Source organism: Galleria mellonella, unplaced genomic scaffold (assembly GCF_026898425.1).
Source record: "Galleria mellonella isolate WM207_F2 unplaced genomic scaffold, CSIRO_AGI_GalMel_v1 utg312, whole genome shotgun sequence".
Lineage (NCBI taxonomy): Eukaryota > Metazoa > Arthropoda > Insecta > Lepidoptera > Pyralidae > Galleria > Galleria mellonella.
Window position 1 is genome coordinate 5,711,799 of NW_026442074.1, and position 14,711 is coordinate 5,726,509.

The 14,711-nt window shown below is 29.7% G+C and overlaps 2 protein-coding genes across 3 annotated transcripts in view; one reads left to right on the forward strand and one right to left on the reverse strand.

The window, feature by feature from the left end:
• Window positions 1-4,023, reverse strand: part of LOC113514998 (rabankyrin-5) — a 63,477-nt gene extending 59,454 nt beyond the window's left edge. Inside the window, exons 1-5 of one of the 2 annotated variants that reach the window (XM_026899110.3) lie at window positions 3,882-4,023; window positions 3,452-3,757; window positions 2,430-2,610; window positions 868-968; window positions 153-289 (exon numbers count right to left, since the gene is read on the reverse strand). In XM_026899110.3, coding sequence (XP_026754911.2) covers window positions 153-289; window positions 868-968; window positions 2,430-2,610; window positions 3,452-3,757; window positions 3,882-3,885 — 729 coding nt within the window. In that variant the 5' untranslated portion in view covers window positions 3,886-4,023. Of the gene's footprint in view, window positions 1-152; window positions 290-867; window positions 969-2,429; window positions 2,611-3,451; window positions 3,789-3,881 lie in introns of those variants that run through there. The other variant, XM_026899109.3, reaches the window with a different exon arrangement.
• An 841-nt stretch (window positions 4,024-4,864) lies between these two features.
• On the forward strand, window positions 4,865-14,363 carry LOC113515015 (protein NipSnap). Its single transcript, XM_026899135.3, has 6 exons — window positions 4,865-5,064; window positions 5,138-5,320; window positions 6,440-6,608; window positions 7,839-7,972; window positions 8,435-8,568; window positions 9,053-14,363. Exons 1-6 carry the CDS (start codon window positions 5,009-5,011, stop codon window positions 9,199-9,201), a joined length of 825 nt encoding a protein of 274 aa, XP_026754936.2. The 5' UTR covers window positions 4,865-5,008; the 3' UTR covers window positions 9,202-14,363.
• Window positions 14,364-14,711: the final 348 nt, after the last annotated feature.

Sequence of the window (14,711 nt, forward strand, 5' to 3'; positions counted from 1 at the left end):
TAAGCATGCCGATTTGCCGCCTCCACTCCAGTTAAGATGCGATATGCTTTTATCTATCACATAAGGCAATTACTAACTGCACCCATTTTTACATACACATTTAAAAACGTGTACTCTAATTATAATTTTTGCTTTTAGGACTATGTACTTACATTGGCGTGGTTCTCCACAAGACAGAGGAAGACGACGTCCTCGCGCATGAGCCGCACTGCTCCATGTAACGGCTGCGTCGTCTTACTTTTCAGCATACGATAGAGTAGCGCTGAAGACATGTGAGCGAAGTCTTCACCTAAGAAGAATTTTAACGATATTTAGAATGGCAATCAAACTGACGGTCTAACGAAAAATGGCAATTGTCGCCTACAGACATAAAAATATCTTGTATATCACAGAATATACTGTGATGCCTATGGTACTTTACATAAAACAAAAAATTTGTTTCCAATATATACAAATACATTAAATCTTATAACAAAGATCTTTTATAGTTTTGTACATATTATTATCTTTATAATGTACTTCGTTCGCGTGTTTATTCTAAATAACAAAAACCAACTAATATTTATTAAGAGATTAGACATAAATTTTTGTACATTATGAATAATTAAACTAAAACTATATAGATATTAAGATTCTTATATTTTTATATTTACTTGTAACAATGCGTTCAAAACAGTTAACAAACAGTTAACTACCAATGCCATCTCTTGTCACATCTTTATTTTTTGAAATATTAAAGGAACATTTACTATATTCTATAATTAGAGAACATTTTAGTGTACTAGAACTATTTTTAGAGTAATTCAGATTAAACCTTCTCTTTAATTTCATATTTTATATTTTAACAGATAAATATTTTGAACTCACCTGTGAGGTCATCCCAATGTGTAGATATAAGCCCAGAGCAGTGTTCTTTAAGAGCCGAAGCTCCTATCTCATCAGCCGCAGAGTAAAATTTAACACATGACCTAAAAAACACAGCACATTATCATTATAGGCTTATTGATTATTACATTCTAAGATCATCGCTTGTCATGTAACCAATAGTGTATGGTTATTTATATTTTAATAAACATACAAATACCCATACCCTCAACACTACATCTTTAAAAATCCATCAAACCGTTTAGAAGACATATTGTGAGAAAGATCCGAATAAACTTCTAATAATTTTGTCGTTAATTCTGAATTTGTGCTTTCTAAGTTATATCTTGGCTTGTAGTGCCCAGCTTGTTGTAGTGTAGTTACATGGTACAACTACAGAAGTGCATTACTGTGGTTTTTAGTATTATGTGATATTTGTTATGCTATTCATGACTATATTTAACTCTCCATCAAATAGGCCATCAACCTGTTCCTCAAATTGCATAAAAAAAAATTTTTACAACATACTTTTAACTTTCACTAAACCAAACCACTAAGATTAAGTAATGAACCATTACTATGAACATTACAGTGATATCCATAATGATTTGAACGTTACATTTACGCATGACTGATTATAGCACAATTACCTAGAATCTGTTCGAGAATTGTAACTACTTATTTTTTCAAATAAGCTACTCATCCGTAAAGGCACTCAAGTTTACTAAAACTCAAGGTCACAAGATTTATTTATTATTTAATTAATAATGTGGGTCTTTACTACATATTTAATTAAATTTATTTCCAGTCACAACTTTGATAATATATGACTTCTCGTCAGTCTTTTTACTTATTTAATATTTTTATTTTTTTGGTAAATAGCGTGTGTATCATAATTAGGTATTATATTTTCCATACAGTCTTAGATATAGTACAGGTTTATGCCATGCTGCCGTGTAGTCCCAGCAAAGAATAGGCCACCCATTGTTTTCCTATAGGTGTCATAAGAGGAAACTGAGCAAACTTATTGGTCAAGGGATGGCCAGCAGCATCACTCTTAAAATATCACCAAAAGCTTAATTGTGGTTGCCAACCAGCCTGTCAAGAGTGGCGACTACTGGCAAAACCCCCCTTTATAGGGGGAGAACTATGTTCAGCAGTAGACAGTTAACGGCTGATATGATGATGATCATATTATATGATGGATTGTTTATGGAATTAAAAGACATTATTTCAGGTTTTGTTATGGAAAAATAAGCAGTAATTCCAATAGTGGCAATATTTATGTAGTAGCCATATAGAAGTAAACTGGATTAAATACAAAAAATTATATACCCCACTTGTGTTGTTGCTGTAAAGCAGCTGTGCTTTTATAGCTGTTTTGATTAGAAAAGTGACATATAGCAGTGAAATTACAGAGTACAAAGGAATAGTATCATAGAATATTTGATGATGTCCATAGTGCCAATCATGTCTACAGGTGATGGTTATCACTTTCCATCAGGTGAACTGTTAGCTTACCATTTTAAATTGCATAAAAAAGTAAATTTCAATGGCATGCTCACCTTACACCAACTGAAGCTATAAGTGCCTGTTCACACTTGCCAACTAAGCCATGAAGTTTGAAACTGGCTGCAGACTTCATGAGTTGTAGTGCAAACACATCTCCACGGGTTAAGTCTACCACATCTGTGTATAGCCATTTCAGGAGTGCAGCACCAATGTCATCAGGAAGATTTGACCAATCTGCCAATAAATAAAATGATACACACTTAGTAATATAACTAGTCTGGCCATAAATACTCTTACATAAAAACTTTTCGTTTTTCAACTTTATAATTATTTCAAATTTGGAATACATTTATTATTTTAAAATCTTCTTTCATTATCAAATTACAATATGGAATGGGGTGTTAAAGAAAATAGAATTGTAGTGATCACCTTGCACAATGTGGGTATGGAGCCATCAGTCATATTCCAGATACTTCAAAAGCCCTATCAGCCCTATGTTCATATATCGTACTATCAATAGATACAATAACACTTTCTCAGCAAATATAAAATAAGCCTGGCCTGATCGTTAGTTGCAAATAAAACTTTTATTAGAAAATAGATGGTCACTAAATTATATACATTTTATTGTGTACTATTTGTATTATATACATATAATTTCAATATATTTAAATCAGATTATAAAAAAAAATATATTAATATAATGAGTGTGATAATATGTATTTATGAAGCACTAGTATAATATACAGAAAAGTTTTTGTTCAAAACTCTTTATAAGAGATCACATTAGAGAAAAATTTGGTACATTAAACAAATATACAGTAAACAAATAGAGGTGTCTTCCAAACTTGTATTTGAAAAATGTTTAGATTAGGATTTATGAACATACAACTTGAAAAGAAATGTGAATTAAGAAAACAAATATTTTCTGTAAAAGAGAATATGTATTTCAAGTATTGGAGCAAACTCTGAAATGTTATTTTCAAATTGGCTACATTTCATAGGATATCTTTAGCCAGATAAACTATAATACTAAAAACATATCTTTTAAACGACGTAATACAACTCTACTCACCTAATTCTTGGAGGTCTTTTAGAGCTTCTTCATTCCAATCATCAGAACGAGCATTTAATACAAATTTATGTCCAGGCATGGATTTGCTCTGCAGCTTGATAATGATGTCCGAGTATGTATTTCTGCCATAAAGAGTTGCAACTGTCATCAGAAGTCGAGCTACAAAGCTGGTCTCACTGAGATCCCCGGCGGATGCCGCCGCCAGCGTGTACTTTCGTTCTACTTCAGCACAATGGCTTTGCAGTTTGCTATATTCTTCCTTCAGCAGCGATAAATGCTGCTGAAGTTTTGTCACCTCACTGGATGCTGCACAAAAGGGCATTATTAATAAACTCTTTAGGCACAAACCAATAATTTACAAACGACAAACCCGCCCACTGTATATATAGAAGGCAGCGATTATGCTAAAAGTGTATCTTTTTATACTCACCCATATTGAGGTTCGTTGATAAAAAATTAACAAAACTACGCCAGAATTACTTTTGAGTGTTTTCTATTTAATTGAAAGAAGAATATGTACTTGAGTAAATAAATTAGCAAATGACACTTGGATGTATGACTATGTTTTTATTTAATTTCATTCATAGATAAAGAATGTTATACTATTCTTTATCCATAATATTTACTTATAGATTAAGGATAGTACCTATGGTTCTACATTTTACTTAAATATCTATAACCATCTATTCCAAAATCTTTGATGAGATTACATACAGCACTTTATTAATATTTAAAAAGATAAAATTTAAGATAATTTTTAACTTAGATTTTGAAGTATACATACGTTGCACTAAATCTATGTACCGAGTAAAAAGGGGGTTCTTAGTAATGCGAATTACTAATCCCATTGATTGCAATATACCCTGTCAAGTCGGCCTCCACATGATTTCTTCCTAAAAACTATCATACTGAATTCCTGTATTCATCACGATGGCCATTCATGACATCTACTTAACCATGACGTTGCAATTATAAAGAATTTGTATCTATTAATTTTCGAAACAAATATTTTTCAATATTTCTGATTAATTATTTAAAAAATACTCTGTTAGTGAACTAAAACATTAATCTCAGAAAACTTTGCTTATAATTAGTCACTAAAAATTTTACATCTACTATTTTGATTCGGAGTATTTTAGATACATTTTTACCATTAAAATTCAATTCTTCAGTGACAGTATTAAATAGTATATTCTTGTATGATTATCGTTTTAGTTTACTAGCAATGAACTTTTTAATAATTTATTAGTAATAAATAATGAAATCGGTTGTTTTTGAAAATAGACAATTGTTACGTTGCTACTTTTCAAATAAATATAAATAGTACTACCCTAACCTTTAATCGTGTACGGCCTTCATATTTTATTATTATATTATCTATATATTACTAATCTGTTTGTTTTATTATTTTCATTGAAGAATCAAGATAACCTTCAACTGATTTTGTAATTTGTGAAGTGTTGATAACAGCTGTATTTATCAAATTATCAGTCGGCCAACAATTCCTAAAATACTGTGAAGTGATCGAACTACATATTAGTTGTTTTTTAAATAATTATGAATTCTATAAATAGAGTAATTAATTTGTATACACATGCACCGAAAAGTGCGAGGTATTTTCGTATTCAATATACTTTTTTGTAATTTAATTTTGGAGCATGTCATAAAAAGTAGTTATTTCTATAGGTTGATCGGCACAACAAACGCACGTTTTAACGCCGATGATGGATGGTTTTCTAAATTATTGGTGCGAAGAATAGAACCAACGAAGGAATCTCATAGCCGTATGCTTAGCGACAAGGAGACAATTTATGCGCTACACACGCACAATATACGGCCCGATTCCGTGGACAAATACTTAAAAAATTAGTAAGTATTTTTGTTTATAAATTTTAAATAATTTTAACTGATAAACAGATAAAGTACTGTTTATTATGCAATATTCTGTAAATAGAATTACAAGAATTAGTTCAATAGATGGTGTATAGTGATAATGTGATTATTTACTATTATTATCGGAAAAAGGACCTTCACCTTACAACTAAGTATAATAAATTCACTTTTCTATAATCTTGTTATTAAATTTTTATACATGATTATTAAATAAACTGAACAGTGATATGTACTTACTGCTGTATTCAATATAGATTGGTCAAAATGATCTGGAATCAATTTCAAACATTTTATAATTTGACATTATGAATGGAAGTACTCTTATATTAGTACTTTTGAGGTTGGAGATGAAGAGTGGAACTGAAAGAGAGTTACTTATATATTCCAGGAGGAGACTTCACAATTGTATATTTACTGTGACCATTTTATTTATTTATTTAATTTAATGTTAATATATATTTACATATTAACATTAAATTATATATACAGTGTATATTTTTTTTTATAAAAGATGGACTTAACACCATGTGTTGTTCTAATGTCAGTAATATCAATTTTTTTTATTAAGTGCTATACAATCACTATAATTTGGTTTTCAAGCTAGCTAACAAACATCTAGAGGCACAACCTAAGGCCAATTCAGTAAAGATTAACTTCTAAATTTGATCTGACTGGGAATTGAAAGTGGGATCCCATTTATGCAAAGCAATATATGCCTACTACTGCAGCAATAGAGGTTGTCTATTAGTCATTAATGTGTTAACTCTTTAGCTAATTATATTAAAATAAAATATAATAATTAAATTTAATAATGAAAATGATGCTACAAATTAATTATGAAATAAGTCTGTTTATATTTTTTTTTTCAAATAAGCTTAGGGTGTTTTTTTTTAAAGATAGTAAATTGGTGTTACTATTTAGCTTAAAACTTTAAATTTAACATAATGATTTCATTTTGAGTTCATTCTAACCATGAATTGAGGATTGCCATGTCAATTTGAATATGGGATCAGATAACATATTGTCACACATCCACACACACCACTAATATTGTCAATTTCACCCTATATAAAACAAAAACATGTTATTTTCTAGTCAAAAATCAGTAGAATTTGTCCATTCAAAAAAGTCTGAATTGGGTTGTGAGCTGGTGGGATCATGGACGGTGTCAGTTGGAGACATGGACCAGGCTCTCCATTTGTGGCGTTATGTTGGTGGTTTTGAGAAGATAGATAGAGCCAAGATACTGTTTAAAGAGGATCCAGTAAGTGTTTGTACTAACTTTACCAGAGGAAGATAAAAATAGTTCTATTTTAATCAATAAAGCTGAGGATGAAGGAACTCATAGCATGCATAAATAATAAAAATATATTCATAAAGACAGTAGAACAAAGAATAAAAATATTTTTAATCAAGTAAACTTAATTATAAGTATTTTTGAATAGTCATATTTTCTATAGTTCCACCAACCATTTGGAATGGAATTTTAGCTGAGAAGAATGGGCAAGAAATACAACTATTGCTTTTTTCAAATAAATTGATGTTTCATTTATAAATTTGTGTCAATGCAGACTACCAAACAGTACAAGAGTTATTTCAATTATTACTTCAACCAAGTCCATTATTGCAATTATTATAATGAATAATATAATATGTCAAACAAGTACAAATTTAATAATATTATTTATATAAGTGGTAAAAATACATGTATGTATGTATGACAAAAATCATTTTCCAATTTGAGGGGTACTATTGGCATCATATTGTATTCTTTGACAATTATGGTTATGTTCAGTTTAGCTTATTTATAAATCTAAGACATAATAAATCAAAATTTTTGCAACTAAAATATATTTATTTCTATTTTATTTATAATTTTTAAGTAAGAGCAAGGAAATTGTATTTTCTGACAAGCTTGATTTAAAGTTAATGAGTAGAATTTTTAAAATCAAGTTATGATGATGTTTTAAAAATGCAAAGTTGTACACTTTAATATTAATATATTTGGAAAATATTTAAAACAAAAAGATTTATAGATTTTTTTTGATTGATGAAAATGGAATGGTAACCCGCCTGTGCTAACGGGATACACTGGCGGAGCACCAGTGAAGGGTGATAGATGAGAATGAAAACAGGCCAGTTAGCCCATCATGATGAATTCATCAAGAATTAACCATGATAGTTTCCAGAGGGAATCGCAAGGAGGTTGATCTGGTTGGGTATATTGATAGCAATGGCATTCTCAGCCTCCATTACTAACAATCCCTTTCTCTTCAATTTATAGATATTCTTTAAAAATACTCTTATCTGAAGTTGTTTATTCTTGCTATCTTCAGTTACATTAATTATCTTCATATTATGATAACATTGTAAACTTAAGTTATACACATAAACAATTCACTGGACATATTGGATTTTGTATTTTTGCCATTTGTCTATGAAATTTTGAACTTTTTAATGCATTTTAAAATTACATCGTAAAAAATATTTTCAGGATTACTCGGCACTTGAAAAGGAGCGTGGGAATTTTGTGCGATCAAGGCACTTACAGTACTTGCTTGCATTTAGCTTCTGGCCAAATGGTGAACCCCGATCACCCCATAACATATATGAAATACGATCGTACAGGTATGTAAATGACTTTAAAATTAGAATATAATTGAGAATTTTCTACTTGTTTTTAGAGTAAATTAATATATTTATTCATACATATATATGTATAAATAATAGTCCTAATTTTCATAATTTTTTTTTTTCATGTATTTCTTAATTATTTCGTATTTCGTAAATATTAATATTATAAAGATACCATATATAAAGGTCATTTAAAAAATCTATATTTTTAAATTATCACTGTAAATAATGATATTTTATTACATGTACATACATTGCACACCATTTTATCACAAGTGTAGATTAGATTTTAAAATAATATCTTAGGTAGTTTGCATTGGAGTAAGCATAATAGTGAATTGCTTGGACAGTATTATATAGTCATATTATAATCTATTAGCTGTCTATGTAATCTCACCCTCACCTCACCCTTCAAACAATAATTTCTAATGGCATCCAATCTGTGTTTTGTTGCAGCTTAAAACCGGGTACAATGATAGAGTGGGGCAATAACTGGGCACGAGGACTCACATACCGGCGTGCACAAAACGAGGCCTTCGCTGGATACTTTTCACAAATCGGGCGGCTTTACAACGTGCATCATATTTGGTGTAAGCTCTAGCATTAAATCAATATACACACACGTTTTTTGCCATAATATTAATAAGCTGGTGATGATATCATTAATACTAAAATTGAATATTGATATATAGGGCAACATTTTCAACATAATATAATTGGGAGATAATTACAGTTTTTACAACTCAACATAGAAGCTGTGTACTGCATAATAACTAAAACTATATATATATATATATATATATATATACAGATCCTATTTGGGGCCTTCATATGTAACAAAGGTTGCCTAAAAACTTGGTACCAGGGGGTGACACCTTCACACAAGTGTATACCCTATCAGATCAACTTCTCTATGGTTTACTCTTGTCCTTTTGTCCTTATCTATATATGTTACTGATACTCCGCCAGCGTACACCGGTAACGCAAGTGGGGTGACCGTTCCATTTTCATTTATTAAAAAAATATTTTTACATGCATAACATTAGTGATTCCATTTCTTTTTTTATATAACAGGCTACAAGAACCTGCAGGCTCGACGCGAGACCCGTGAGAGCACGTGGCGCAACCCAGGCTGGGATGAGTGTGTAGCTTACACCGTGCCACTTATCAGGGAGATGCACTGCCGTATCCTTGAACCTACAGAGTTTTCGCCTACACAATAAATAAGAAAAATGTTAGTGCGGTATCAGTGTTTTAATCGAGTGTAAATTTTAATGCTTTTAGATTGTTCATATTGTCATTTTTAGTCTAAAGACGCCCGTCAAAAATGTAGTAACTATTTCATAATTTATACTTTAATATTTTTAACATTGTGCATAGCTAATAAATACTTGACTGAAATACTGATACAGTTATAATATTAATCGGATAGAATTAAATAATTTTACGTGCCCATTTTATTTGACAAAAATAGATATTTTTGTTAACCTAAGTCAGGCTTAGATTAGTGGGTTTCTTTGAAAATTTTGTATGATGTTAGTAGTACTTTATCATTGTATAATGTTAAGTTGAAATACTGAAATATGATTTAGATTCTTTGCTCATCTCTTTGGTGATATTTAAAACATTCATTTATCAATCTTAATCTCTCACTTTGCCTGTTTAAGTAATTGTAAAATATAATAACTATGTTGCTTTTAAAAATAATTATACTCTAATTGTGGTGAACGAGTATATAGTCAATTGCAGATAATGATATATTCATATCACATGAGTATACTTGAATAATTTTATACTAGCAAATAAAAACTGTTATATATATATATATATATATATATATATATATATATTTTTTTTTTTTTTTTTTTTTATTTTATTATCAATAAAAATACAAGTTACAGAATTTATGTTCCATTAGCATTTAGAAACCACGTAGGTTTATATTAATACTAAATACATTAAAATTATTTAGATTGTATTAAAACCATGCAAGAAGTATCGTTTTAATTTACACTTGATGTTGCTAATAGTAATATTATCTCGTACATCGGTGGGTAGTTCATTAATAAATCGAGGAACCAGGTAGTCAGCCGTACGCTCACCATAACAGTTATTTACGCGAGCGCTATTGGTACAAAGTTGCTTCCGTGCGACCGCCCTCGTATATACAGCATGATTAATTTCGTTCCAATATTTATTGTTAAAAAAGTTTTCCTTAAGAAATGTGTATTTAAATTGTAGATGTACAGGTAAAATATTGCAATGTCGAAAAAGACCAGTATCATCGTCATAATACTGCATCTTAATTTTGGGAGATACAATAGTTCTTAAAATTCTACGTTGAAGTTTAAAAATATCATTTAAATATGTTTTATAAGTGCGGCCATAACTTGACAACCCATATTGAACATAAGATTCGACCAATGAATTATACAGCATCAGTTTTACTTTAAAGGGAATTCGGTGTCTAAGGATGACTATATTAGCTAAAAATTGTCTTAATTTGTTACAAATTTTTTCGATGTGTTTACTCCAATTAAACTTACTATCTATAGTTAAGCCAAGATATGTTTGGCTGTCCTTGACCGTTATAGCGGGGCAGCTGCAAAAGTTCCTTTCATTAGTTATATGTAGACACTTGTGGTTGTGAGCAATGATAGGTTTATATAGAGGACGAAATTTTAAATAGGGTGATTTTATGATCAAAAGTTGTGTTTTAATTGGATTTAATACCAATCCGGCATCATGACACCATTCAAGAAGGACATTGACATCAGATTGTAGAAGGTCTCGTGCTTTTTGAATATTTTTGTCAGACAATACTAGACACGTATCATCTGCAAATTGGTAACATGAACTGTGTTTCAAGATATTATGCATATTATTAACATAAGACAAAAAATGTAGCGGACCTAATACAGATCCTTGTGCCGTACCTTCAGTTACTGGTACATGATCACTGTATACATCATCTATTTTAACGGTGAATTTACGATTTTGTAAATAGTTCTTGCACCAGTTGAGTAAAGGCCCACGTACACCAGACTCATCAAGTTTAGTAATTATTTGTGCATGTTTTAGGGTATCAAAAGCACGGGAAAAGTCTATGAATAAAGCCAACACGTATTGTTTTTTATTGAGATGTTCATTAATCTCATCTGTAAATTTAGATAACAGCTGACTAGTACTTTTACCCGATTGAAAACCAAATTGATTTTGGTAAATTACATCTTGCTTACGATAAAATTTATGAATTTGTTCGCAAACATATTTTTCAACTATTTTGTCTATTGTAGAAAGTAAGGTAATGGGACGATAGTCTAAATAATTATTTCTTAACCCTTTCTTAAATACCGGTCTAACACAACCAATCTTTAGTTCATCGGGATATACGCCAGTTTTAACACTAGAATTTATGAGGTTAGCAATAGCTACCGATACCGCCTTACTAACTATTTTAATATCTGACACTTTAATGTTATCAAGACCTGGAGCTTTTCTATAGTCTAATTTATCGATAATTTTATATATTTTATATATATATATATATATAAAATATATAATGTTTATGTATTAATAGTTGTAGCACTTCAGCTGCCCGCTAACGAAATGCTTTCTTACTGTACTGAAAGAGATCTCTGTTAGAGATAAGTCCACCTTGCTCACAACATTTATAAATACATTATTTTATATGTAACTTACAAGCGCAATAAAGAATATATAAATAAAATACAAATATATTACTGTAATATCTGTATCAATGAGATGAGCATTGAATTCCACTGAATATTATGCATAACAACATTGAAAATATACATGCATGGCAGTTTTATAAATTGGTAAAATATATTTGAAACATTGATTTAAGTAAATTTCAAAATCAATTGGATAGTGTATTATTTTGTCTAGTTTTGGCTAAAATAAATTTTATTTTAGTAGTAATTTTTCTAGAAACTTTTGTTTGCATAAGAAGAAAAAACAAAAGTTAATGAAGTCAATATAGTTAAGTTGATAAAAGTGTATGATATATCTTTAATTATCAAATAGGTATGAAATGTTTAAATTTACCTTTCTTACTGTCTTGTATACCCACGTGTTTTGTGTAAGTATAAAACTATGTTTTATACACACACAGAATTTAATAAAAAAAAAATTTAAAATGAACTAAGTGGAATTAGTATATCTTCTTTTAATTAGAATATAATGGCTGCCAATATAATGAAGTTTCGTCAAAAAATCATAACACGAATAGTGGATATAATATTATTATTGTAGGATTAAATACTTATTAACAATTACAGCGAAAAATATCTATATATTTTTCGTTATGTCTGTGTTCGTTTGCATAAATAAAAACAAATTGGTTATTTTTCCAATTCCAACTAAATATTTAGGATATTTTTTATTATAAATCAGAATGAATTCGCGGGCACAGTTTTGATTAATATTAGAAAACATGGGGTTTATAAAAATAGTCGAAATGGTTAAGAAATTCCATGTTCGTCCTATTAGTTATTTAAATATTACAAAAATAAAATTTTGGTCATAAAAAATTATTTTAAGTTAGTAAGTAGACATTATTGTTTTGCTATTTGCTATGTTTCGATATTGTTTTCTTACTATTTCTACTATTATTTCAGCTTAGTAAGTTCTTTTATACTTAATGGCGCAGTCATAGATGGCCTATTGCCATATGCGAATTAATTTATATAAGTACTAAAATGTGTATTGTTTTTAGTGCTCAAATGTTAATACAATAAAAATATGCATAAAAATTCAATCATTGTAAATGCAATACGCACAAGTTAATGTTAACAAATTGATATAATAAATTTATCGCCATGATGTGGCTTTACAAAAGTGTAGTCTATGTCGTTTCGAGTTGTAATCTTTTTTTTTTTTTAAATTATACACATACAAACGATTGTGTGGTTAGAGTATGCGTTTCTTCATTTTCCTCATCTTTAGACTCAATTTATAAATTTTGATATAGATATTTTTGCATATTTGTATATTTAAGCCACTGGAGGCATCGTTATAACTAGACAAATGTATTTACTAAAAGTAACATTGATCGACAAATCACAGAACGCACATTCAAATCCGGTGAAATTTACAAGAATGAAATATTGCACAGCAGTTCTTTATACAAAGGAGTATTTAAAGGCGTTTTATCCCAGTTGTCTGGTGCCTAGCCCACGGTGCAGGCAGAACTTTTAATTATGCGCAAAGAGAATTCCAAGAGTAGGTAATGTGCATTTTTAATGGGCTCCAAGCTTTCTGTAAAATACTTTTAAATACGTCAATGTTCTTATATGATTTAGGTGAGCACTGAGAAAATCCACTTACAAATGTCCCACGATAACAGAAGATAATGATTCGCGCAAGTAAAGTCGCGGACAAGGGAAAAGACTTATTTTACTATATTAATCTATGCCAACTAGATCCAAGCTGGTTGAATTGTGCAAGATGGTTTGCATTTTAATAAGAATGTGAATGTTTCCAAATTATTATATTTGATATAAAAATATTAGGCTTTTTATCAGGATTAACCAAAATAATGTATAGACTTTTTTTATTAACCTATTTTTATGTAATAAAAAAGTTTATGTACTAGTCTACTACGCTAGACTATAGATTTCAATTTATTGCATGGATTCAGTGTAATTTGGTAGGATTATCGAACTTAATTTTAATTCTTAATGTATCGTGCTCTCCTAAGCAGGCGTAGGTACTTTAAGAATGGTGTAGATATTTGCATATTAATATACATAATTAATCATAATAAAAGCAGCTTACCAAGCTGGAACACCGTGATAGTGTTCATTATTCCAAAGAATTTTTATTGTCAATTTAAAAATTACGTTACTTTTTTGTATTTTCCTTTCTACTTGTGCATGCCTATCTATGTCTGTTGTTATAGGTGATACAAATAAATTCTCTATCTTAATACGGAAAATTCGCAAATTGTTTCTAGAATCCTACTATATATCTTATTCTTGGGTTTTTCCATTTCACGAATACTATCACAGGGTTTTGGCTTGGTATTCCTACACATTACCATTACGACTACCCTGAATGAGTGTTAGTTATTACTCGAATAGATAACCGATTGATGAGCTATGAAACAGCTGCAACTAATACTGTTAATCCATCAAAATGCAATTCAATTGGAAGCTATAATTTTGTACCACGTTCTAGACTTATCGGCTGTACTTGAGCGCTATCTTGTAGTGTAGATATTTACATAGTTATTGGTTTTTGTTATTTTTAGCTTTTATGTACTGATACGAACCAATTAATTATGGAATATTTGATATACCCGTAGTTTTTATTGTTATTCTATTTTTGTTCATTTGTTACAATACATCAGTTTTTAACGATATTTAATAAGTGTTTTATTTTTGTAACTAAAAACCATATCGTATTTGAATTCTTCAATGGATATCAGAACAGCAATATTGCAATGTTTTACGTCCTTTGGCTATATCATATGGTCTCATAAAAGCGAAAGTAATATTTCAAAGTAAGGGCGGCAACTAAAAATCATACCGGTTTTCAAAGATCTGCACCTTCATGTTAAAAAACAAAGTCCGTGTATTCTGTCATTATGAATTACAACAAAAGTAGCTAGTTACCATCTTTTATATTTTTTTATATTTCTCTAGTTGTGTATTATGAAGGATATATATGTCTATATATATCCTTTATATTTATGTCTGTATCTTATTTA

What these genes read in the sequence shown, in the direction of transcription:
- LOC113515015 (XM_026899135.3), top strand. Translation starts at nt 5,009, where the DNA reads ATGAATTCTATAAATAGAGTAATTAATTTGTATACACATGCACCGAAA. An exon ending in GACAAATACTTAAAAAATTA is followed by an intron (nt 5,321 to 6,439) that starts GTAAGTATTTTT and finishes GTTATTTTCTAG; the next exon opens with TCAAAAATCAGTAGAATTTG. An exon ending in TACTGTTTAAAGAGGATCCA is followed by an intron (nt 6,609 to 7,838) that starts GTAAGTGTTTGT and finishes AAATATTTTCAG; the next exon opens with GATTACTCGGCACTTGAAAA.